We start from the raw sequence: 23945 nt of genomic DNA on the forward strand, positions 1-23945 counted from the left end.
CGCCTTGTGTGTATGAAGTGTAAATCTGGTTTTGTTTTGTTGTTTTGGATTCTTTTGGGTTTTTGTTTCATTTTGTTTTGAAGATCAGATAGTGATCACTCTGAAAGATTGAAGCCAAGAATTTGTAACTATGATATTTACTGTAAGCTGTAGAACATTCAATAACTATTAAAAGAAAAAAAAGTTTCCAAAAAAAAAAAAAAAAAAAAAAAGTCCGGGGTGACCAGACTGGTGGTTCTTGGGGCAGGGAGACACCACCTCTTAGGCCAGTGAGTCCCCTGGGTTGCTCCCCAAGCTGATGCTAACCTTGTTTTCACCAGTCAGGTAATGACTAAGCCCTCAGGCATAGCAGGGCTTCCTTGGGATTCAGTTGAGGGGTCTGGGAAGTGACCATCAGCACCTGGACTAATTGAGGTGTGTGATACACGGCCAGGAGGTCATAAATGATGAAGGCTGCCATCTTCCAAGGCTCACCGTGTGGCCAGCGCTGTGCTTTATGTTTGCTAGTTCTCAAAATCCTCACAGCAGGATGGGAGGCGAGCCCTATTTATTAACCCTGCCCTCAAGACAGGGCAGCCAAGCAGGGTAAGTACCTTGGCCAAGGTCACAGAGCTGTGAGATTCAGAGTCGGAGCTCACACCTGGCCAGGCCCCACATTCTCCTGCCCACCCCAGAGGAGGCAGTGTCTGTGTTTGCTTAAAGGGAGAGTTTGTCAGCTGGGAAACCAAGGGAAGAAGGAGCTTACAGGTTTGTAGTCACAGGAGGACAGTCGAGGGAGGTTAGGTGGTCTCCACCCAAATGGTCAACTACTGTCCATTTTCCATCCTAAATCTCTGCCTCCTCCTCCCTCTGGGCAAAGCCACAGCCCTAGTCCAGGCCCAGGCTTCTTTCCCTGGTCATTGTAGCCACCATTGCCTCCCAGGGCCTGGCCCCCAAATCCAGATGCTCCTATAGCCTGTCAAGTATTTTAGCCTCAACTAGAGAAAAAACTGAGGCCCCAAGAGGCTCACTGACCTGGCTCACACTAGAGCTGTAATTAGACTTCAGGATGGACTCCTAACTCTCCAGCCCTTGCTACCAACCCATGCCCTGTGCCTCTGCAGCATGCTCCCCAGTTTCCCTCCTGTCCTCACCTCACAGGAGACTCCTTCTCCCTCCCTTGCGGTGGAAAGCTCTTATGTGTGGGAGCTGAGGGCACCTCTGGCCACAGACTTTGTTGGGTTGTGTCACAGCAGTTTCGCCAGAGCAGGAAAGGGATTTTCCAGGGACTCAGCTCCAGGTCACAATGGCAGGGCTGAGAACCAGGAGCAGACAGGGAGGTGGAGATCTGGGCCCCATACTCACAATTCTGGTCCTTGGGGTGAGGGGTGGACTAAGGAAAGGTGAGACTCAGAACTTCCCTCAGCCCAGCGCCCCAGTCTGTCCTCTGGCTCCCAGGGCTGCCAAGATTCAGAGGGACAAGCCAGGAAAACTTTCAGATGAGGGTGGGGGCCCTGAAGGCCAAGGGCATTGGATATACCCGTACCTGATCCCTCAGCAATGCATCCCATCCTTTTAGGGACAGGTGAAGAAATTTAGGCCAGAGTCATACTTTGACCTTCCAGCAAGCAGAAAATGGGGTGCCGGGGTGGGGGTGGGGGTGGCAGGCAGTGCTGGAGAAGAGCTGTGCTTATTACCCCAGGGCCCAGCACCAAGGTGAGGGTTATCTCTTACCTGGCCTGGGAAGCCAGACCCAGCCTCAGTCTCCACAGCAAGAGGGCGTTTAGAGTCCCCAGTCCAGCCTTCCCCTGGAAAAGGAGGCTGGAGAGTAGGAGGGACCCAACTCCCACCCCATTTCTTGCTTTCTCATCATCTTGGTGTGTCATCCAAGTCCTGGGTGAAGTGGGGTTGGTTGGCTCAGGGGACAGCCAAGTTTGAGAAGCCAAACCTTGACATGCAGCTAAGAGTTGGCAAATAGGGACACCAAGTGGACCCTGGTAGTCCAAGGGAACATTTCCTTGGGAGCACGGATGATGTCCACTAGGCCCCTACAATGAACAACCTGTTTTAGACTTTGGCAACCCATGGTGCTCCAGAAAATTCCTCCTGATGTACAGCCTGTCTCTTTCCCTCCTCTCTCCTAGAACAGGGAAAGCTTTGTTTCCTAGGCCCTAGGAAGTCCCCTCCCTTTCCTACACACCTCAGAAGCCTCAGAAAGAGAAGGCTGTGCCCTGGAGAGGCAAGAAAGAGGCAGGGAGAGATCAAATCTCAAGGCATGTCTGCCCAGCTTCTCTGGGCAGGAGTTTTCTGTGCTGCTAACTGGGCCAGGTCCATGGCTCCTGCACAGGAGAAAGGCCTCTGCCCACAGACAAGATGGTGATCTCACTTTGCCATCCTGCTGTGGCCCCAGCCTTAGGGAGCCCTGGCCGGGTTGGGCAGGGGTCTTGGGAGTAGGAGTAGTGGCACCTGTGGCCTCAGGGGAGCAGCAAGAGCAAACATGAACTGGGCCTTCTGGAGTCCCATCCTGACCAGCCGCCTTTATCCAGCAGGTCTGGGGCTCCCACAGGCTGTCCCTTTCCACACCTCCCCAGACTCCACCAAACATCAGTATCTGGTTCTTCAGCCTCTCTTTGGGACTCTCCCATTAGCATTTAAACGAGTCCCCCTTCTTCCACCTTTAAAAAATATACCAGTACTCAGAGAGCCCAGAATTAAAAACCTTACCTCCCTGGGGCCTAAGTCCCCACCAGGTATCGCCTGTCACAATCTGGCTTCTGTGGGGAGCTCAATCCAATCAGACCTCGTCCTGTTCTCACCATGTCCACGAACCAAGGACTGCTGCAGTCCTGACCCTGTGGCAGCACCTGGCCTTGTGGACCATCCTGCCCCTCACTCCCTTTCCCTCACTTGCAGGACACTGCAGTCTCCTGGTCTCCTTCCCACCTCCTTGGTAGCGCCTCTGGGGCAGCCCAAGAGTCTGCCCTGAGCCCTCTCTCCTGGTCCAGTCCTGGTGCAAATGCCTACTTGAGTGCTTCTAAATATTCCTGTAGCCCAGGTCGGTCTCTCGACCACTTCAGGCCTTCACATTCCAGACGCCCAGGGGGCTGTATCACAGTTGTCTCCTGGGCTGCTCCTCCAGTTTCCCCACCCAGCTGGCCCTAATCTGTTGACCCACATCTTGTTACCAAGTCCCAGCAGTTCCATCTTAGGACTCTTAGATCCTGCCCCCACATCCTGGCTTCCACCACCTCTTGCCTGGACAGCTGCAACAGTTTCCATGCAGAATTCCTGCTCCACCCTCCAAGCTGTGACCAAGAGCAAGCTGACCAGCTCCCCTTCCTAAATGCCTTAGAGGTTCCTTGGCATCTCTGGCAGAAGACTGATGGCTTCCAAGAGCACGTGTAGCTGTCTTCTGCCCACACCCAATCCAGTCTCCACACCTGGCACCTTCAACTTCCAGTTTCTCCAGTTCCTCGTAGTTCCCCTGGGCCTTTGCACATGCTGTTCTCTCTCTGCAGACCACGTTTCCCTTTCCCACATTCGCCAGCTCCCAACAGGTCAGTCTGACCCCATCCATCTCCCAGGCTCCACTTCCTCTAGAGCTGTGCTGTCCAAGATAGGAGCCACTAGCCGCATGTGACTGTCGAGCCCTTGAATATGCTAGTTCTTATTAAGATGTGCTTTAAGTGTAAAATACCAGATTTCAAAACAAAAAAATTAGTGGTTCATGCATAATTTTTATACTGACTTTATATTGAAATGAAAATAGTTATACTGGCTTAAATACATTATTGATACTAAGCTTATCTTTTTCTTCCTTTTAAAAATGCGGCTATTAGAAAATTTTAAATTACATATGTGGTACATACTATATATATCTGTTGGACAGCACTACCTCTAGGGGCTTCAGTGAGAACCTGATGGAGTGAGGGGCCTCCTCCAGCCCCACTTCACCCGCTGTCCCCATGCCTACCTGCCACAGAGCCAACACTGCGAGGGGAGGGATGGCCTGTCCCACACACAGTACCTGACACACAGCTATTTGGTGAATGGCCAGATGACCTGGGAAGAGACACAGGGAAAGAAGCTCCTCATGACACGACTTTCCCACCTTTTATTATCCAATAAATGGATGGGAATAGAGACAAAGGACAACAGCAAAGTTTCAATAAATAAGAGAAACAGGGATGGCAGTGGGGCCCATGCCTGCACGACCCCACATAAATAACCAGGTTGCTGAGCCAGAGTGGACATAGGGACTGGGCTGGGCAGTCGCCCGCACTGCCCAGGCTGGGGGACAGACACCAACACCACAGGGACACACAAACCACTGAGGCCAGGGGCACCTTACCAGCCCCTCACCCACGCCTCTCCCCAAAAGCTCCTGAGATCTTGGGGTGGCTATGCAGGCTGGCACCTTGTACTACAGCCCTGCCCAGGTCAAGACTGTGGTACCAATTTCAATAAAAACAGCAGGGTGGGGAGCAGATACATGCATTAAGCCCCTTCTTATAGACAGAGCCAGGGATGGGCCGCCCCATGGGGGCCTGAAGGCAGAGGCCTTAGAAGCCGCAAAAATGGGGCCAGATAAAGCTACTAATGGGAGGGGTGGCAAGGAGTCAGGCTCTCCCCTCACATGACCCGGGCCAGAACCTGCCAAGTAACTGGAGAAGCCCTGAGCCCTGAGATGCCTTTCTTTTCCCACTTCATGGTCAGAAGAATTATAACCAGGTGATAGCCAGGGACTTGCCCATGGTTAGAGCCTGGGAACTCAAGTCTCCAGCCCATGGCTTTTTGTTGCTCCTTCCCTTTACAGGGCCCACTAGAAGAGGTGGGAGAGGTCTGTACTAGGGCCCCGTACAGAGGCAAGGGCAGCTAATTACCAAGGTGTGGGGCCAGGAGCGCCAGGCAGAGGGCCCCTCCCCACCAGGCCAAGGCCTTGCCACTTAGTGGTACAGAGGATCCTGCAGGGTCCCAGGATCTGGCCAGGCTAGGGCACAGGGCATCCTTCAGAGAAAAAACTGGGTGGCAGGGACAGGGGAGGGGCTCTCAACCTGCTCCTGCACACAGCACCCGCCAGCTGGCCTGCCTCCTCACTGGGGCGGACGCTCCCACCTCCAGGCCTTGGCCTTTGCTGTTCTGTCTGCTGGGCCATTGCTTCTTGGTCCTCACACGCCCAGCTGCAGCTCTACCTCCTCCAGGAAGCCTTCGGAACCTCCCAGGGCAGGGCTGCCATGTTCTCAGATGAGATAGACCATCAGATGACCAGGTTGCTCTCATTTAGCCGGACCACATAGCGGTTCTCCTGGGAGACAAGGTGAGGGGTCAGAGTGGAGTCAGGGGCTTCTGTACTCCCTGCCCAGGGCCCCCTGGACCTCCACCCATGCCCTGTTTGCAGTCAGGATCGGCCCAGGTGCCAACTGACACTTTCCCCTCTAGCCCTCACCTCGGCCTTGTTCTCTGCTGGGGGCTTCAGCCACTTAGTATGGCTTCCGCCATTTCCCAGCAGTGCTTGCTGCTCAGTGGGGAGGCCAGGTTGTGGGGAGCCAGGGAGAGCACCCCCTGAGGGCCCAGCCTCTGTGACAGTCTTCACTTCAGAGGCCGCTGAACTTGACCGTTGCTCAGGAATTCGGGCCACTCGGAACCTGTGGTGGTGGAGTGAGGAGTGGTGGTGTGATGATTCCATTAAAGACAGAACCACGGGTCTAGAAAGGGCAACACCCGCCAGGATCCCACACCAAGTTCATGGATCGGAGTCTGAACCCTTCCTATGCCCTCCCACCCACAGATGAGCTCCCAACCACTGTCAACCCTAGGCTGTAGGTAAACAATCCTTTGGCCTGAGGGGCCCAAGGTGTGATGGAGGCCAGGACCCTGCCCTGGCGCCCAAGGGCTCGTGTGAGACACAGCATAGCTGGAAGACCTGACTTCTCTCTGACAACCCTCCTTCTGCCCAGAGAGGCTTACTGAGGCCAGAGAGGGACCAGTCACCAAGCAGGATGTTTAGGGCTCAAATGGGGCCCTGTCTCTCCCACCCTGGCTGTAATGTCTCTCCCCGACCCTCCAGTATCTATGCCCACCTCACCTGCCCACAGACAAGATGGTGATCTCGCCCTGGCGTCCTGCCTTGGCCCCAGCCTTGGGTGCCCTGGCCGGGTTGGGCAGGAGTCTGGGAGTAGGAGTAGTGGCAGCTGCGGCCTCAGGGGACAGCAGCACCTCAGGCCACTTCTTCTGGCTGCAGCGGGAGCAGCAGGGGCCAGAGAGTGAAGCCAGGCCCTGCACGGTGTGGAGGTGATGACGATGTGGGCAGACGTGTGGCATGCTGGGGGGACCCGGCGGCAGCCTACAGCGGGCACAGGGGGAAGTGGTCACTAGGGCAGGCCAGCGCCAGCGGGTCCCAGGAGGTAATAAAGGGGAATCGTGAACATGAAAGGGAACATACCCAAGTGGTGAATCCCCAAGGAGGCAGGCGGATTATCTGTGGGTTTGGATCGCCTGCCCACTTACCTGGGTACGGGCCTGTGGCTGGTCTGCACCAGCTGTTTGCTGTGATACTCCTTCAGCAGCTCCTCCAGGGCCGCGGCATTCTCTGTTGGGCAGCTGCGGTCAGAACCCAGCTCTGGGCCACAAAGGGGTGCTCCCCGTGCACCCACACCCCACCCCACCCCAGGCCTCGTGCCTTTTCCTCCACCCCTCAGCCACACTGATGAGAGAGGGCCAGGCTGGCCCCAGGTGTCTCGGTGGGAGGGGCGGAGCAGAGAGGAGACCATCCTCTCCCCGGCATGGGGATGGGGTCAGACCTCCCCTCACCTTTCTTCTCGGTGATCAGGCGTACTAGGACCCCAATGGTGTCCTCATTGGCGTCCTCAGCCCGGTAGGCGGGGTTGATCCCTGTGGAAGAAAAGCAACAGCCATGGTCCTGGGGAAGTGGAGGGTTGATGGGGGGGGGGGGGGGGGGGGGGGGCGGGCTGCGCTCCAGACTTGACTCCAGATTTAACAGCTATGCCAAGATGTGGCAGCAGAGGGCACCGCAGGCCTTCCTGTGAGTTGTGCTGCAAGCGTGGGTGTTGATGCAGTGGTGGCACTCCAGGCCTCAGCTTAGGCTCTGCAAGCTCATTATCACTGCTCCCTGCAATTGGAGGGTGAGGGGGGCCACCCCTTCTGGGGCCTATCATCTCCCCTGCACAGCCTCAGGTAGCTGTGGGCTGTCTCCCTGCCCAGAACCCTGGACAGTTCTCGGGCACACTCTGCCATTTCGGGCTTATCACACTTCCCCAAACACCACCCTGTCCATATGTCTAACTGAGGGCCCTCAGGGCCCAAACCTCAAGAGTGTGAGAATAGGCCACGTAATCAATCCTGGGCCAGTGGCAAACAGCTCCTAGGACTTGCACCCAGGCAGCAGCCAGCAGCTGAAGGAGAACCTAGGCTAGGAGGAAACAAGTGCAGTCCCAGACAAAATGGCCTGAGCTGCCATCTTCCTGCCTGCCTAAAGCCCCTGTGCACTTCCTGTCCCTGCCAGCCTGCAGCGTCAGGAGCTGGGAAGGGCTCTGGCCGGTCCCGGGCAGCCTGTGGCACAGGCATGGGAAGCACCAGTTGGATCTTGGCCGCAAGGCTCTGTGGGCAGTGTGTGTGCATGGGGGTCCTGCCCTATTGGCCTTCAAGGGACGGTGCAGGGAAGAGAAAAGGGGCCCAGGACCCGGGGATGGGGGAACCACATCTCTCCCTCTGGTTCCAGGACTCCTAACTCAAACCATGGCCTGGAGCTGAAACCTGAGCCCCTCGTGGGGTCTGCCAAGGACAGCTGCCCTGCCAGCCACTCAGGTCAGAGGTCAACCTGAGAAGGCAGTCCGACCCTTGAACCATATACATACAACTGCAGTCCCCAAAGAGTTCAGATCCCTACAGCCAGACAGGGCCTCACCCAGGACCAGAATCCCACTGAAGCCACTTGCCCTCTGCTCTGCCCCCGTCACCACCTCAGGCCACTTCACCTTTCCTTCCACTCTGTCATTTCGCGCGGTCTCCTCTGCAGCCACACGCACACCTCCAGGAAGCCCTCCTGGTTAGCCCTCTGCAGGTCCCTCCCTGTCAGTCCCTCTAGGCCAACAGGTTTCCTTGCGCAGCTGCCAGGCTGAGCTGGGCTGAGCTAGACCCTACCCTCTGGCCTCCCCACTCAAGACCCCAGGCTGAGCCTCACCGCTGCCTCCACCTCCAGGGCCGGGCCCAACCTCCTTGTGGGCCGTGCAGTGGTAGCCTTTCCGCTTGAGCAGGTTGCACACCAGGATGCCCAGCAGCCCCATGAGGCAGAAGACAGGCACGATGGCAATAACCGCATACTGGGCAGCTGTCTCCTCAGGGCCACCTGCCCGCGTGCCATTCCCAAGCTGCCGCGTATCCCCAGCGCTGCTGGCCCCTGCTGCCACCTCCACACCACGTCGGGCCCGTCGTCCCCGCTCTGAGCACCACAGAGGATGGAGGCATGGAGGAAAGATGGAGGCAGAGAGGCCCAGGGCCTGGGTTAAATGGGAGGGGGGTGGGGGCACGAATGTGTCCAGAGCCGCCTACTGCCCACTCTCCACCGTGCTGGGGAGGCAAAGGCCAATTCACCCCACTTGTTCTTGGCCATCTTATCAGCCTGAGCAAGGCCTCCTCAGACCTCAGGACAGCCAGACCCTCAGCCCCCTGTCCACCCCTCATTCTGGGGTGAACACAGTACCTAAGCAGATGCCTGGGCCCGTGGACACCGGATCCCACCCCCCATGACTGGCCGATGAATTAGTTTCCTCAGAAAGTGACTGACAACAGGCGAGAGGTGTGTGCGTGTGTGAGTGTGAGTGTGCGCTCACACGCATCTTCATGTGCCTCTCTTTGACGGGAGGAGGACAGGGGACAGGCAGGGTGTTAGCTCCTCAGGGCCTCAAGCCATGGCTGCCACCTGCCGGATGGGTCCTGCCACTCAGAAACGAGGAGAGCAGACACTGCCAGCAGAACAATTGAACACGTGTTGCCGGACGCCCTCTGGCTGCGCACCCTTCCCTGGGCTCAGGCAAGCTCACTGGACCCCCACCAGTCCTGCCCCCCATCTGTCACTCACCATAACAGCTGCGAGTACCCAGAGGTGTCCAGGAGCACGGCTGACAGGAGACAAGGGGGACCCCTGAAGCGGCAAACCACCTGCAAAGAGAGAAGACATCACTAAGGCCTAAAAACTATCCTTAAGAGAGGCTCCTGCCAGGCACACTCACTGGTCCTGACCCCTCCCATTTCACAGATGGGAAGACAGGCCTGCTTAGGGGGTGGGTGAGGCTGGGACCCTAGGACCCAAAGTCCTGGTCACCTAGCCATGAGCCCTCAAGTCCCACCCCATGGCTCACCCAGGCTGGCAGTCTCCACATAGGGTGTCTCGAGTCGCTGTGCCTGCCTGGGCCTCCAGCCTCCCTCGAGGGCTGCAGCGAGCGTGGGGCTGGCACGGGCCAGGGCCCCATGAAGCAGAGAAAGTGCCGGGGGGACAGGACCTGCATAATGTGCCCTGCCCCAGGTCCTGTGGGAGGGAAAGGATGAGAACAAAGCCGGGAGCCAGGTCTGGGGAACCCGCCCCTGGCCCTCAACAGTCTTCCCAGGACAGGGCAGCTCACCAGGCTGGGCTCCTCCCCAGGTGGGCACCGCCAAAGGGTCCTTGATGTTGGAGTGGCCAGAGGCCAGCGCAGCAGCTGGAAGAACAGCAGGCAGGACACACTAAGAGAGCAGAAAGTGCTGGGATATGGCATCTCTGGGCCATCTATCCACCACCCATTTCCTAGTGTCTCAGGAGTGGGGACCACTGACCACACAGGGCCAGCCCCCAGGTTTCAGGGACCTTCTCTAACCTCAATCCCTCATGTGCTGAGTAAAACCTGCCTGTCCCATACCTGCTGCATCACCACTGCCTAGGTAGAAAGAAAACGACATCGGCTTCTGGAAAGTGCTGGAAAACCCCAGACGGAGCCAGATCAGGATCTCAAGCCCTTGGGTCCCTGAGTCACATCCATTCCAGCTAATCAGGACGATAAAGAGGAAATGCTTCCGAATTCCTCTCTCAAGTTCTGTCTCCCTTCCTGTGGCTGTGGCCCCGCCACCACGGCTGGGCCTGTTGTTAACCAGGCCCTGTTCATCATCCCTGGGGCCAACCAAGTCTGCAGCCAGTGCTTCCTGTTCTGGGCCCTCAGCAGAGACAACTTCCTCCATGACCTCTCCACACAAGGCCGGCCAGCTCACACTCCTGCACCCTCACGGGGCGGGATACACCTCAAGGAAGGGATCTCAACTGGCCTCCCCCAGCACATTCCACTGACAGCTCCCTCTGCACCTCACTCCAGGAATCAACTATCTGCCCTGAATCCCTCCTGCTGCGGGCAGATTCCCCCCACCCCCAAACCTGTCCTCCAATTTGGCCCAACTTGGGGTAACAAGCACAGAATAGAGTCAGCTGCCCTGGAGGGCAGAAGGAATGTCACACAGGAGGCTCTGGGACTCTCCCCAGGCCCCAGCCCTGGCTCCCAACATCTGCCAAGCCCTAGGAGGACTCCTGCACCAAGAGCCACACAGGCCAGGAGGTGTTTCCTAGGGTTGGACTGCCTCAATTTGCAAAGGAAGAGGTGTGTAACCAACCCTAGCATGGCAGCCGGCGTGGGGTTCCTGAACTCAGAAGGGCTGGGGTGCAGGGTTCAGTACTCCCAGGTCCCATCCCCAACTCACCACAAAAAGGCAGGACAGGGGCCAGTGTGGCAGGCTCAGCTTCATCCTCGGGCCCCAGGAGTAACCAGCCTACAACACACATGGAGGGAAGGCTCAGCAGGAGATGGGAAAAGGCAGGCAGCTGCTGTCCTCCCAGCACTGTTTCCAGGACAAGACTGGATGGGAATTTGCAAGGTATTGCTGGGCAGGCAACACTGGGGTGGTTTGGCCTACACTCACCGCACCTCTCCCTACCCCCACAAACCTGGGTAGAGATGGGGGTGCCCTGTGTGGGGCTGGCCTCCCAGGGCAGCAAAGGAGGGGGACAGAGGGCTCTGCCAGGCTTGGGGGACTTCCCAGAGGAGGAAGGGCTTCCTTTCCCTTCCATAAATAGCCATGTGCATGGGGACATGGGCAGGGGGGCCCTGGGAGGAAGGAAGTGTGCAGCAGCAGTCCTGGGGGTGGGGGCTGAGAGGGCCTGCAATCCCCCCATGCCCAGACTCTGCACCTCATTTCCAGCTCCCAGGCTCCTGCCACTTGGACCTCCTGTGGGCCCAGTCCCTTGGCTTCTCTGCCTTCACTCTTGCTGTTTCTGCTCCAAGGAAGGTACTTTCCCTCAGCCATCAAAGCCAAATACGAAGGCAGCTCTGTCCAGAAGCTTCTCGAGATTTCATTTTCCCCCCACAGCCGGGATCAAAACGCCTGCATGTCTCCCTACTCACTGCCCCCCATCACAGTCCCAGTCCCACCACAAATCCCACTCCCCAGTGGGCAGTCTTCTCCACCGAAGGATGTGGAAGGACATGTCCAACACTGGGAGGGGTCTGACTGCATCTCTGGGTCAAGAGCAGACCGCCTGCTGCCATAGCAACCAGCGTTCAGCCTTCTGTCCTCTCAGGCACCTACCACTGTGTGTTGGGCATTGCCCTTGGCGCGGGAAACAGAAGAAGACAGACACTGTCCCCATCCTCAGAGAGTTCACATCCCTGTTGACCATACCAATGGTCTACAGATGAACAGGGAAATGCCCCTCTGCCAGACAGCGGGAAGTGCCAACAAACCATGAGGCAGGGTGAGGACGCCGCGTGGGATGGCCGCTGGCCTGAGACTGAGCACCCAGGCTCCAAGCATGGGGTCCTCTGGAGAAAAGCCTCCAGCCAGTGGGCAGGTTGGAAGAGCAGGAAGGAGGATTCAGTTTAGACAAATGGGACTGTGGCAAAACAAGAGAGTTCCATCACTTTTTTCCAGGAGACCTGGCTTCCGGCTCAGGAGGGTGAGGGAAGCTGGATTTGTCAGGCCTCAGCCACAGGCCATATAGCTTCTGACCCCCAAGGGGCAGCCAAGCCACTGGCCCAGGGCCCCCAGCAGATTGAGGGGACCCTACCCAGAGCCCCATGCTGCCCGATACCAAGTCTGGTGGGAGAAGCGATGCCTGCCGTAAACCCCAGGTCATATGAGAGCCCCTCGGGGGCACAGGTGGCCCGGCCTTCCCACGTGGAAAAGGAGCCAGAGGAAACTGATCCCCCTACACAGACCTCGGTGGCAGCAGCCAGGGGTTCGAATTACATCACAAGGGAGGGGGAGGGGCGGCAGGCACAACATCCTCGGGACTCTCCAAGTCACTCTTGGCCCAAGACCAGCTAAGGGGAAAACCTAGGACAGGAGAAGGTCGGGCCACAGCTTAAAGGCCACACCCTGGTTGTCTGTACCCAACAGGTAGTATACTCAGACCCATTCCCCCACTTGTCCCCTCCTCTAATTTGGTCACAAGTCTTCCTTTCCAGTTTCTGGCCCAAAATGTCCCTTTCCCTGCCCAGGCCGAGCTCCCACTCAAGCCCCGCCCCCCCATGAAGATCTTTCTTCATAGGATCTAACCCACGGACTTGACCACAAGCCCCAAGGCCTCAGGCTGACCCCACAGGGGCTGGACCAGGGGTGAAAAGAGGCACAACAGCCACAAAAGAGAGGACCCCAGTCCCACTCCTGGCCCTGACTGGCACCTGCTAGGTAACCTGAGCCCACAGTGAGGGGCTGTACAGCTGCTCACCTCCAGGCCGATGGGGAACCGTGATCTTGAGACTTCCAGGAGGAAAGTCTTCCAGGGGTCCAAAGGCCCAAACTCAAAGCCAGCAAGGGCCCACTCAGGCATATTCACAGACACTCGCCGCCTAGCGCCCTGACGCCTTCTAATTACGTGCCTTCTAATTACCCCAAACTGGTACTTACTCCAGTCTGGCCGCCGGAGTCTGCTTACAGCTGCACTACCAGCCCCCTCACTCAGCTAGATTGAGCCCCCGACGAACCTGTCCGGTCAGGCGGCCCATGGTAGGCCACCCAGAACCCCCTCCGTGTACACACAGGGCAGCACCTGCCGCTCTGACCTGCCCCTCAGCACCCCCTGTCCCACCAGGACTCCAGCATCTCTAAGTCTGGAGTCCTGAAATCTTGACTGAAAAGCAAGTTCAGATCAAAGCCCCTCGGCTGGCTGAGTGTCCGTGAAGGCTCCATCCCCACCTCTCTGCCTAGTCCTAAGGCCAGGAAGTCAGTGACCTTCCAAGGCCTCCAGAGAGCCTCCTGGAAGAAGGCTGTCAAGGTAGCTGAGCAGACCCAGGCCCACAGCAGGGAGCCTCCTCTCAGGGCCCAGTGCTCCAGACAGAGGAGAAACACCCAACAGGGCCCCAGGGGCAGAGGAGGAAGTAAGCCTAGAGGCCACTCCTCCCAGAAGTCTAACCTGGGCCTGTCCCCATTGCCACCAACTCCCTGTGGGACCGGAGCCCCTGCTACACCTTGCTGGGTCTCAGTATCTTCATCTGCAAGATGGGGATATTTGTCTCCCAGGGCAAGACCATGATTAGGTTTAAATGAGGTAACAAGCCTAAGGAAGGTCTTGTGATTTCCTCCCCATCACTCCCTTCTTCCCCTCTGCACCTTGGCTCAGGTTTGTAATTAAGTATTTGTTTGCTTACTTGTTCAGCGCTGCTCCCCCTACCCCACCCCGACAGCAGCAAGGGCAGGGATGTCTGTCTCATTCACCACAAAGCCCTCCCCCAGCAGTGTCTGGAGCGGGAGGCCTCCACAAAACAGGTTGAGGGGGAGCAAGCTTCCTAACATGCAACCCACCCCCATCTCCAAAAATGCCCAAACGATTAGAACCAGAAATTCCCTGGAAGAAAACCAACTAACCAGGGCAGCGGAGCCCCAGGGACATGCAGCCCTGGAGGCCTCAGAGAAAGAGGAAGCTGTGACACCACCCAGGTCTCCACAGCTTCCCCTTTCCCAGAACTGAAGCTTTGTAGGGTCATGAGGCCCCAGCCTGGGGCCCTCCTCTGCACTTACTCACTCTCCAACCTCAACCTGGCCTCCTACTGAAGCTCCACTGAATCTCCAAGGGCCCTTGCTCTTGGCCTCCAGTTCAGCCCCACCTGTAGCCTAGGCATCCTTACACTGGGATCTGGCCCCTGCCCCTTCCCCCAGCCATTCTGAGCTTCTTTCACTCCCCTACACTTGCCTCTCCTACCCAGAAACCCTTCCCATCACCTGGCCAATACCTACTCTTCCTTCAGAGCTCAGCTCAAGGCCCCTCACCTCCTCCTGGAAGCCCCCCACCACTACCTTCCCTTACATAGTCATCATCCACATGTAACCTACCTGGCCCCTTCCCCACAACCTGTGTGCCCAGTGCGCAGCACAGGGCCAGGGCCCTGGTAAGTGGGTAGATATAGGCTGAACTGGGGATGGGATGGGTTTGAAGGAGGGGGCAGGGATCAGGAGAGCACCTAGGTTCTGTCAAGGCTGGGTGGGCCAGAGACCAGGATCTCCGTTAAGGAGCCCAGAGTCTGGGTTAGGCAGGAGGGGAGGGGGGGAGAGTTGAAACTGGATCTGAACCCCTGGGCTAACTTGGGGAGAATCAGTCTGCCTTGCTCTGCTCCTCAACTGGCTCTGTGGCTGTGGACACTCCTGCTCCCATCAAGACAGAGGGCTGCTATGAGGCTAAGAGAATTCACCTTAAATATGCAGCACAAGGCCTGGCACACAGAATGAGCCCTCAGTAAGCATTCGCCATGCCTCCGTTTCCCCATGTATAAATTATGGAGCAGGGAATGACACACACTTGACAAGCAGGTGTGAGGTACAAAAGAGATTCTTCTCTATTTATGCTTGGCCCAGAGGCTGTACACAGGAGGTGCTGAATTAGCCATGGTGAGGCTCTGGGAGGTAGGGGGGTATAAGAAGGGAGAGAGGTCTGGAAAGATAGGTGGGCAGAGCCCAGGTCACACCAAGACTTGGATGCAAACTGAGAAGCCTGCACTGCCTTAAGGGCCTGTGGGAGACTTGAAGGGTTAGTGGGCGGAGGAGAGGTATGGAACAATTTGCCTCTCAGAGGGCTTCCTGGGCTGCCTGCCAAGAAGGCTGGACTGGGGAGACAGAGGTGAGAGGCAGGTCCCCACCTGGAGCAGAGGGTGGGAGGCAGGTACTTGTGTTTCCCAGCGGTGGCTCTAGGGCCTATGGACCTCCCTGCAGCCTTCAGAGGCTAGAGCTGCCGGGAAACACAGCTGGGCACAGGCCTTCCTTGACCACTCGAGGCGGCAAGACAAAGGCCGCCCATCAATAGTTAGAAATCCAGGTTAGTGAGGAACCCAGTGGTTCCCTGGCAACTGGGGCTGAAGTAGGGCAGTGTCCACAGTGGGTGGCGGTGAGGGCAGCTAGGCATGCCTCCTTTCCATCCTCCACCCTCACAGGGAAGCCAACTGGCCCTCATTCCCTCGGGCCAGGCCCTCAGTTGCCCCTACTCCTTAGGAGTATCCCTGTTTCATACAGGAGTACTGATGCATAGGGGCACTTGTACCCCAATGTTTATAGCAGCACTCTCAACAATAGCCAAATTATGGAAAGAGCCTAAATGTCCATCAACTGATGAATGGATAAAGAAATTGTGGTTTATATACACAATGGAGTACTACGTGGCAATGAGAAAGAATGAAATAGGCCTTTTGTAGCAACGTGGATGGAACTGGAGAGTGTGATGCTAAGTGAAATAAGCCATACAGAGAAAGACAGATACCATATGTTTTCACTCTTATGTGGATCCTGAGAAACTTAACAGAAACCCATGGGGGAGGGGAAGGAAAAAAAAAAAAAAAGAGGTTAGAGTGGGAGAGAGCCAAAGCATAGGAGACTGTTAAAAACTGAGAACAAACTGAGGGTTGATGGGGGGTGGGAGGGAGGGGAGGGTGGGTGATGGGTATTGAGGAGGGCACCTTTTGGGATGAGCACTGGGTGTTGTATGGAAATCAATTTGACAATAAATTTCACATATTAAAAAAATAAATAAAAATAAATAAATAAATAAAAAGACACAGACTGAAAATAAAATGATATATCAACCAAAGAAAGACAAAATGGCACTGTAGCACATAAAACATTGAAGCAAATAGCATTTAGTAGAAAAAAGAACATTACTTTAAATACATATGCTACTTATAAAAAAAAAAAAAAGGAGTATCCCTGTTTCACACCTGGGTAAACTGAGGCCACGGGAGATCACTTGAATGGGTCACACAGCCAGTGTGTGGTGATGCAGGGGCCCAGGTCTGTCTGATTCTGCCTCCTACCTCACTCCTGACCCCTCTTAATCCTAGAGCCTAGCTTAGGGTCCGGCATATAGCAGACAGTCTCTGAATGTTTACCAACCAGATGGCAGAGGCTAGAGAGGTAGTGGCATACAGAAGTGGCTCACTGAGAGGCTATTACAAAGGCCCCAAGCAGGCCCCAGGGAAGGAGGTACTGCCCCCATTCCTGGGGGTCTCTGGGGTTTGCCTCCACCCACACTAACTTGCATATTGCCCTGTGTACCAGCTCCTGTGGGAAAAGGCAGTGGCACCTTTGAGAAGCAGGAAGCCCAGGGAAGGCTGGGAATTCCCAGGGGGTTGAAGAGCAAGTCCCAGGGTGGAGCCCAGCTCCTCAGGCTGCTGACAGGCTGGGGGCCTAGAGTTGTGCAGAGGCTATGTCAGGGCCACTCAGTGGGAAGGGCACCCCCGTTCCCAGCCCAGCCTTGGGCAGCCTTGGTCTCCCGGGCACAACCCTTGGGTAAGGACTCCATGCGTGTGAACCCCAAATCCCACACCAGGGCACACCAGACAGCAGCTGCTCCCCGGCCCACCCCAGGGGCTGGGCATGGTTCTGCCCCTCAGACCTCCAGGCTGCCCCTGGGCCTGCACTTCAGAGGCTCAGGGAAGTGATGGGGGCAGGTGGGGCTGAGGGAGCTAATTGGCCCTTGAGGCTAAGAAAAGGGCTGAGGTGGCCAGACTGGGCCAGCCCCGCTCCTCCCAGTCTGGTGCAGTTCAGCTGCAAACCCGATCCCTTACCTGAGCTGAGTCTGGGGCTAGGGGAGGGGGGCACTAAACCAGACAGTCATCTCTGGGGCAGAGCTGGGCCTCCCCAAACCCCCTAAGCACTTACTGCGCGCCTCAATCCCATCCCAGGCCTCAAAGATGGGCTCCCAGGCTTCACAGATGAGAAAACCAAGGCTCAGAGAGACTAAGGAGTACCCTGTAACAAGTCGGTCTCAAAGGAGACAGGGTTAACCCACCCAGTGGTGAGGACAGGCAGCCCTTGTCCTTGCCCCCCAGGCCTGGCATTTCTGCTCCTACAGGCCCTCTCCAGCCTGACACCCAACCACTTAGCACCCTGGGCTTCCTGCAGGGAGCCCGAGCCAGCCCTGGGCCGTCTCCCTGGCCCCAAGGCAGGATGGCAATGGCCCACTCACTCATGCTACTGCTACTTCTTCCTCTGAGAAGCCACCTTTGCCGCCAACCCCAGCTGCACACTCGGTACCAATCACGGTACCGTGCTCAATCACAGTCTGCTCAGCACAGGCCCCCCGTCACCCTGACCTGGGCAAGGCTTCACAAGAGACTGAGGGCAGACCACAGGCCCAGCCTGCCCTGTCCTCAGACTCCTCTAGACCTGAGGTGCGGGGGAAAAGAACCCTCTCCCCAGCAATTCTAGGTCAGGCCCCAACCCATGGAGACTGAGGACTGGGGTCAGCACAAGGCAGGAGGTTGGGTTCCAGAACAGTTACTCCTGGTTCAAGCTGTTTGTCACTTAGTGACTCTGTGACCTTGGGCAAAATACTTACCCTCCCTGAGCTTTAGGGGTCTCCTCTGCAAACAAGGGCTCTGGTCCCTGTCTCTGGGGATGCTGCAGGGATAAGTGGAGCCACTGTAAACAGGGCTGACCAGGGCCTGGCCTGACCAAACCTCTCCTGAGGATCAGTTCTCACCACAACCCACAAGGGCCAGAGGAGGAGCCAGGCTCAGAATTAAGCAGCATCCAGCCAAGGTCATCCAGTGGCTTTGGAGCAAGCAAGGGTGCTTTGGGGAACCAAGCATCAGTCCCAGCAGCATGGACAAAGGAGCCTTGGCCTCCCAGGGAAGCCCATGGGTGCCCATTTCCCAGCTGCTATACCAGGCCTGTATCCACATGCTCCCATGCCAGCTAAAGCCACAATCAGGAAGGTAGAAGGGTGCTGAGCAGTCAGGACCCAGCCCCACAACCCCAAGCTTCAGTTTCCTCCTCTGTAATTTGGGATAGTTGTGTTTCTTCAGCTGACCTCTTGGTGTGGCTGGAGGATCCAGAGTTCACAGGAGAACAGTGGCTCTTCTTACAATCAGGCTTCAGCCTAGGTGCCACCTCCTGCAGGAAGCCTTCCCAGCCTCCCTGTCTGCGTGGACCCTCCCCTCTCCTGACCCCTTCAGCCACCTGTGATCTCCCTGGAGGGAAGGAGGGAGGGAGGGAAGGCAGGCAGGCAAGCAGGCAGGCTGGTGGGCACATAGGGGCACCAGGCCACTCCCTGAGCTCATTGCTCCTTCTCACGGTGACTACAATATGCAGATCCAAGTTTAGATCCCTCCTTCCCTCTCTCCACCCACACACTCAGACCCCGCTTCTAACTGGCTGCAGAGGCCCCTCCATCCCTCTCTCTGTGCCAAGTAGCCAGGGCACACACTCACAGCCACATGGGCAGTTTATTTATAGAGCTCTCATCTTTCCCAGGATGGCTTTCCAGGCAAACAGACCTGGGTTAAGATCCCAGTTACACTAGGGTCTTGCAAGTCCCTTCCCCTCTCGGGGCCCTCTTTTCCCTACCTATACCTAGAAGGGACTGCTGACCCTTAGGGCATAAGGCTAAAGATGTGAGAGCCTTGGGGTCCTAATCCCAGGGCTGAGCACACAGTAGGGATGCAGCCCTGGGTCCCTCCCGTCCTCCTTGCAACCCCAGCCCCAGCCGGTGGCACTAGGGCCAGGCCCAGGCACCCAGGGCCTCCGCAAAGAATGGGTACTGAGCTCTGCCAGAGACCTGGTCCCAGCAACACTCAATCCTGAGTGGGGGTGGGGCCAGATGGGCCCCGCTGGCTGACCTCAGGCAAAACCCCGCCCTCTCTGGTGCACCCCTCCCACCCACCCGGCAGAAGGGCCAGCCCCATAACAAAGGGGGTCTGGCCTTATCCAGCCAGGCCAGGTGCTGAACAGCCCCACTACTTCCTCCTCCTAATGCAGGTAGCCAGCATGATCTTTCTGTGGAAACGGATGCCAGACAACCGTTGCCTCCACTTGGGAGACAGGGCTGGGTAAGAGCTTGGGCACCAGACTCCAGCACCACGGTTGTGTGACTCAAACTAGCACTGGTCCCTTCTGCCCTTTGAGTTTCAGCTCCCCAGTAAGCAGCCTGGGAAGGAATAAGATCCTCTGTCAGTACGGTTGAGACCTGAGCCCAGGGCCTGGCAAACAGCAGGGAATGTGCCGGCCCTGAATGAGAGCCTTGTCTGAGGAGGGCCCAGACGCCAGATGTTCCCCTTCAAAAAGGATGGTCATGGGTCTTCACCTTTAAGCCCCCCAGCACACAATAGGCCCTCAGCCTACAGTGGCTGTCGTTCCTCAGGAAGAGGCCTGGCTGGCACCGATATGGCACCAATATGGCAAGACAGGGCAGGCTGCTGACCAGGCCTGCCCTTCCCAGCCGGGTATGTAGTGCCCATGAGTGTCCCACACCTGTGCCCATTCCCAAAGGTGAGGGGACGGGAGGGGGGGACACCTGACAGGTGGACCACAACAATGGAGAGGGGCTAACATTGGGCTGGGAGGGCTTCCTGGGTGAGGGGAAGCTGTACCCTGAATGGCCAGGAGGGTTCCAGAAAGGGGAGACAGCAAGAGCAAAGGCAGACTCGAACCAAGGCACACGGCAGGGAGAGATGAAGGTGAAGACGTAAAGTTCAGAAGGTCTTCGAAGGAAAAGTGCTGATGCTCAGATGAGGAGTCTGGACAATGTTATGCAGGCAAAAAAAAGTAAGTTGCCTTAGGGAGGATGTTCTGACGGTGCGTGGAAGAACTGGAAATGGAGGCAGAGAGGCCAGTACGGGAGTCTGGGGCAGGACAGCAAGGCCAGAGTGGAACAACAGAGGGAGGCCTGATTTTGTGAAGGTGTGTCTGGAGCCTGCTTCCAGTCTTGGGCCACGTCCAGTCTGCCGGGGAACATGTGGCAGGACAGAAGGAAGAAAGGTACCCTGTTTGGAGGGTAGAATACCAGGTTTCTGGACGCCTTGGGTAAGTCCCAGCACTTCTCAAACCTCAGTCTCTCCCTCTGTAAAACGAGGCTGACTCTATGAGCAGGCGTGGAGTGATGACTGCCCCTCAACGTCTCCCCTCCTTGGCCAAACACAGGTACCTCCCTCCAGCAGCTATCACGTCAGTCCCAACTGGGGCCATATGTGGAAACCCACCCTGGCCCCACTGTCATTCTGGGAGGTCCAAGTTCCCAGAAAGCTTTAGCCTGGGCAGGGCACAGGGTAGGACTGGGAGGGCCTCCACCAGGGCTAGGATGAGAAGAGGAGGCTATCCCTTCCCCTCTTCCTCCCCCCGCCCTGGGCCCAGAGCTATTTCCCTGTTTGCTGGGGATAGAAATAACTCAGGCTCAGCCCCAGGAGACCAAGACAGCTATTCTGATCAGCCCCAAGAAGCACAGCCCCAGTCATTCCAGGGAGGACCAAAAGACACCCTGACCCCCCCGCAACAGCCCTCGGCCCAGTGGCAGCAGTGGTCAGAACTTGCGGGGCCTCTGGGAAGAATGGGGAGACTGAAGGACCGAGAGGGTGGGGCAACCCCAGGTCACCCCCAGCCTGCCCCCACACCACAGCTTGTGGGTAGATTTGGGAAAATACGCCCAGAGCAACTCTAAATAGTGAAACAGAGCCTCTCCGGTATGGTGAAGGTCAGCTGGGACTCTCAGTTATCCTTGCCATCCCTGGAGCCTGGGCTGTGCTGCTGACTCCTGACACTTTTTGTAGCTGTGTGGATGCTCCCAAAGCCAGTTGCAGACTCTAAAAGGCAAGAGACAGGCCTCTCTGGTAACCTCCCGCTAGGGGTGAGAGCTGGGGGAAGGGAAGAGGAGGAACAGGAAGACCACATAACTTACCCACCCACACAGACACGTGTACAAATACACACTACACTCAGAACTCACAAAGGCACACTCTGGCAAGGCCATGCTTGAGAGAGGGAAGCCTACATAAGCCATGAACAGATATTCGAAAGATTGGTGGCCCTCTCCAAGCATCTCACAGGGTTTCAGAGGCAGAAGACCTGAATTCCAGTCCTGGCAGTGTCCGGACTCAGCATGACCTTGGGCGAGTCACTTTGCTTCTCTGAGCCTCAGTTTCCTTCTCTGAAAAATAGTCCTATCTCAGAACCACTGCGAGGATTCAACAAGAGTACACCAAAAAGTGTTCAGCATAGCACCTGGTACTGTCCCCCTGCCCTCAGCCCCAACACAGAATGCGACCAACATTTTCAGAGCAGGACAGAACTTCCAGATCCTTTAGCAGATACCTCCTCACCCCTCCTGGTCTAGAGAGGCCAATTTCCATTCTGCCCTGCATGGACCCAACAGACCCTCTTGTGGGGGTGGGGGCCTCAGAGGGTAGCCCAGATGGTGCTTCAGCTCTCCAGATCAGAGACCACTCGTGGGGAACAACTCCATGCCCCCTCTCCCCCAACAAAGGGAAATGAAGGAGACCGGGGCCACAGAGGTCAATGTCTACGGATCGGATCGGAATTCTGGGCTTTGTCAGAGAAGCTGTACTTCCATCCCTGTCGCCAGCAGCCCCTGGGCCATTGTGTCCCCAGCAGCCAACCTGCCCCCACCCCCCACTGCAGTCTTTCTGCCTGGAGGGAGGGAGGGGAGAACAGAGGCGGTTGACCCAAAAACAATAGAGGATCCCAAAGTGATGATTCACAGTCCATTCACAGCCCAACACCTCAGTGTGCAGAAAGGGAGACTGAGGCCCAATGGGGGCAGGGTCTGAGAGGAAGATAGGCCCAGTGAGAATACAGGTTACTGGGGACAAAGCTTTGCCAGGCATCTGGGACCTCAGTGTGTGAGTGTGTTTGGGAGGTGGAGCCTGAGGCTACCTCAGGGCCCCTCAGCTGCTGCCAGAAGTGTCAGTCATCTCAGCAGATGTCACCCAGCCTTGGCCTCCTCTCCCCCTGCCAGAGTAAGTCACTCAGGGTCCTCCCGGCTGACTAAATTGAGATGTTGAGAGGCACCCTCTTAGGAACAGCTCTGGAGCCGCCCCTGGCCTCCCCTCCTCCCCTTCCCTCTTTGTACGGCAGGTGGTTGAGGTCCCTCCTCTTTCTGCCTCTTACTCATTCTCCTGAGGCTTGGAGACACACACACACACACACACACACACACACACACACACACACACACACACACACTACTTGGCCCCACGAGCACACTACGGCCCCAGTGATTTGGAGGTTGGTTCTCCAAATCAGTTAGGGTTCCTGTCTGTTTCACACTCACATTAGGGAGTCACTCTGGCCCTGCCCTGGTCTCGTTCCAGGCCACATACACTCTCAGTGACCCCAGTGACCGGGGTCTCACAGTAAGCTGGGGTCACGGTCACCCGCAAGGACCTGGGGTCTCTCTCACACAATCACACGCACTCACTCGGCCTGTCAGAGATACACAGAGCCCCTCTGTGTCTCCCGCTTGGTCCCGGCGTCACTGCCCAGTGTCCCGGCCACACGTTCTCCCGGGCTGGGCCGCCTCACGCGCCGTGTCACCCACAGTCACGGGCTGACACCGTTCAGAGCTCCCCCCCGTCCGGCCACCCCGCGCCGCAGCCGTCCCGTCCCGCACCCGTTCCTGGTCTCGGTCCAAGTTTCCCAGGCCGGGGGCGTCTCCGGGGCCCGCCGACTCCTCAAACTGCAAGTCCCGCGGCTGCTTGGCCCCCGCGCACGGCCGGGCCTGGAGTCGCGGCTAGAGGACGCGCAGCTCCTGGGGCAGGGGGCTCAGAGAGCGGCAGGGACTTGAGCGCGGAAGACGCCGGGACAGGACGCGGGGGAGGGGGGTGCGCAGAGCCGGGGCTGCGGCATCCGCCGCCCCGGCCAACTTCCTCAGAGACTCGGGGAGGCAGGGGGGCGCCACTCGGGTCCGCACCACTCTGGCCCCGGCCGCGGGAAGCAGACCCCGGGCTGAGGCCCCACGCGCCCTCCTTACCTGACCGCCCCGCAGCAGCTCCAGCAGCTCAACCCCTCGGCAGACTGGCAGGCCGGGCCCGGATCCGCGAGCGCACCGGCGGCCGCGCAGGCTGCGCGCCTTTTGAATGAATCGCCGGCCGGGCCGGGAAGGTGCGCAGCTCCGCCTCCGCGCGTCACGGTCTCCGGCCCCGCCCCCTACGTCAGAGCCCGGGCTCGAGCCCCCAGGTCCCCACCCCCTTGAGGCCGCGTAGGGCCTCGCGTTCTCCCTTCGGGCCGCGCCGCTCTGTTTCGCCATCTCTCGCGCCCCCCGGGAACTGCAGGGGGCTGCGAGGGAAGAGGCTTCTTGGATCCACCTCTCCTGGACTCCAAACCAAGAAAGAAGGGGTTGCGCGATGCAACACAGTCTGGAGACTTGGATGCTACCCCGGGTCCTGTCACAATTGCCGGTTCAGGCAGGACCACCGCCACCCCTTCTTGGGTCTTGTTTTCCTCCTGGAAATTGGCAACCAGGGAGAACGACCTCACTTTGTTGATGAGGCCCAGGTGGGCCCCTGGAAGTGCTAGCTTGTTGAGGAAAGTCCAAGTGAAAGTGAATCTATAATGGAGGTACACGTAGTGATCTCCTGCACATGCCTCAGGGCGCAACCCAAAGCGCCTTCCTCCAGAGACCTTTCCTGTCCCCATTCCCCACCCTACCCCACCCCACC

General features: G+C 57.5%; 1 protein-coding gene across 2 annotated transcripts; it reads right to left on the minus strand.

The window, feature by feature from the left end:
• Positions 1-3797: 3797 nt before the first annotated feature.
• RELT (RELT TNF receptor) lies at positions 3798-23533 on the minus strand. 2 transcript variants are annotated; one of them, XM_047877049.1, is made up of 11 exons: positions 23258-23533; positions 10717-10785; positions 9618-9692; positions 9357-9523; positions 9077-9156; positions 8180-8437; positions 6790-6870; positions 6487-6568; positions 6065-6322; positions 5426-5624; positions 3798-5284 (listed from the first exon to the last, which is right to left on the minus strand). In XM_047877049.1, exons 1-11 carry the CDS (start codon positions 23531-23533, stop codon positions 5237-5239), a joined length of 1593 nt encoding a protein of 530 aa, XP_047733005.1. In that variant the 3' UTR covers positions 3798-5236. The 2 variants fall into 2 exon arrangements, with proteins under 2 accessions (XP_047733005.1, XP_047733006.1); XM_047877050.1 differs by lacking the exon at positions 23258-23533 and adding an exon at positions 12743-13668.
• Positions 23534-23945: the final 412 nt, after the last annotated feature.

This window comes from Prionailurus viverrinus, chromosome D1 (assembly GCF_022837055.1).
Source record: "Prionailurus viverrinus isolate Anna chromosome D1, UM_Priviv_1.0, whole genome shotgun sequence".
Lineage (NCBI taxonomy): Eukaryota > Metazoa > Chordata > Mammalia > Carnivora > Felidae > Prionailurus > Prionailurus viverrinus.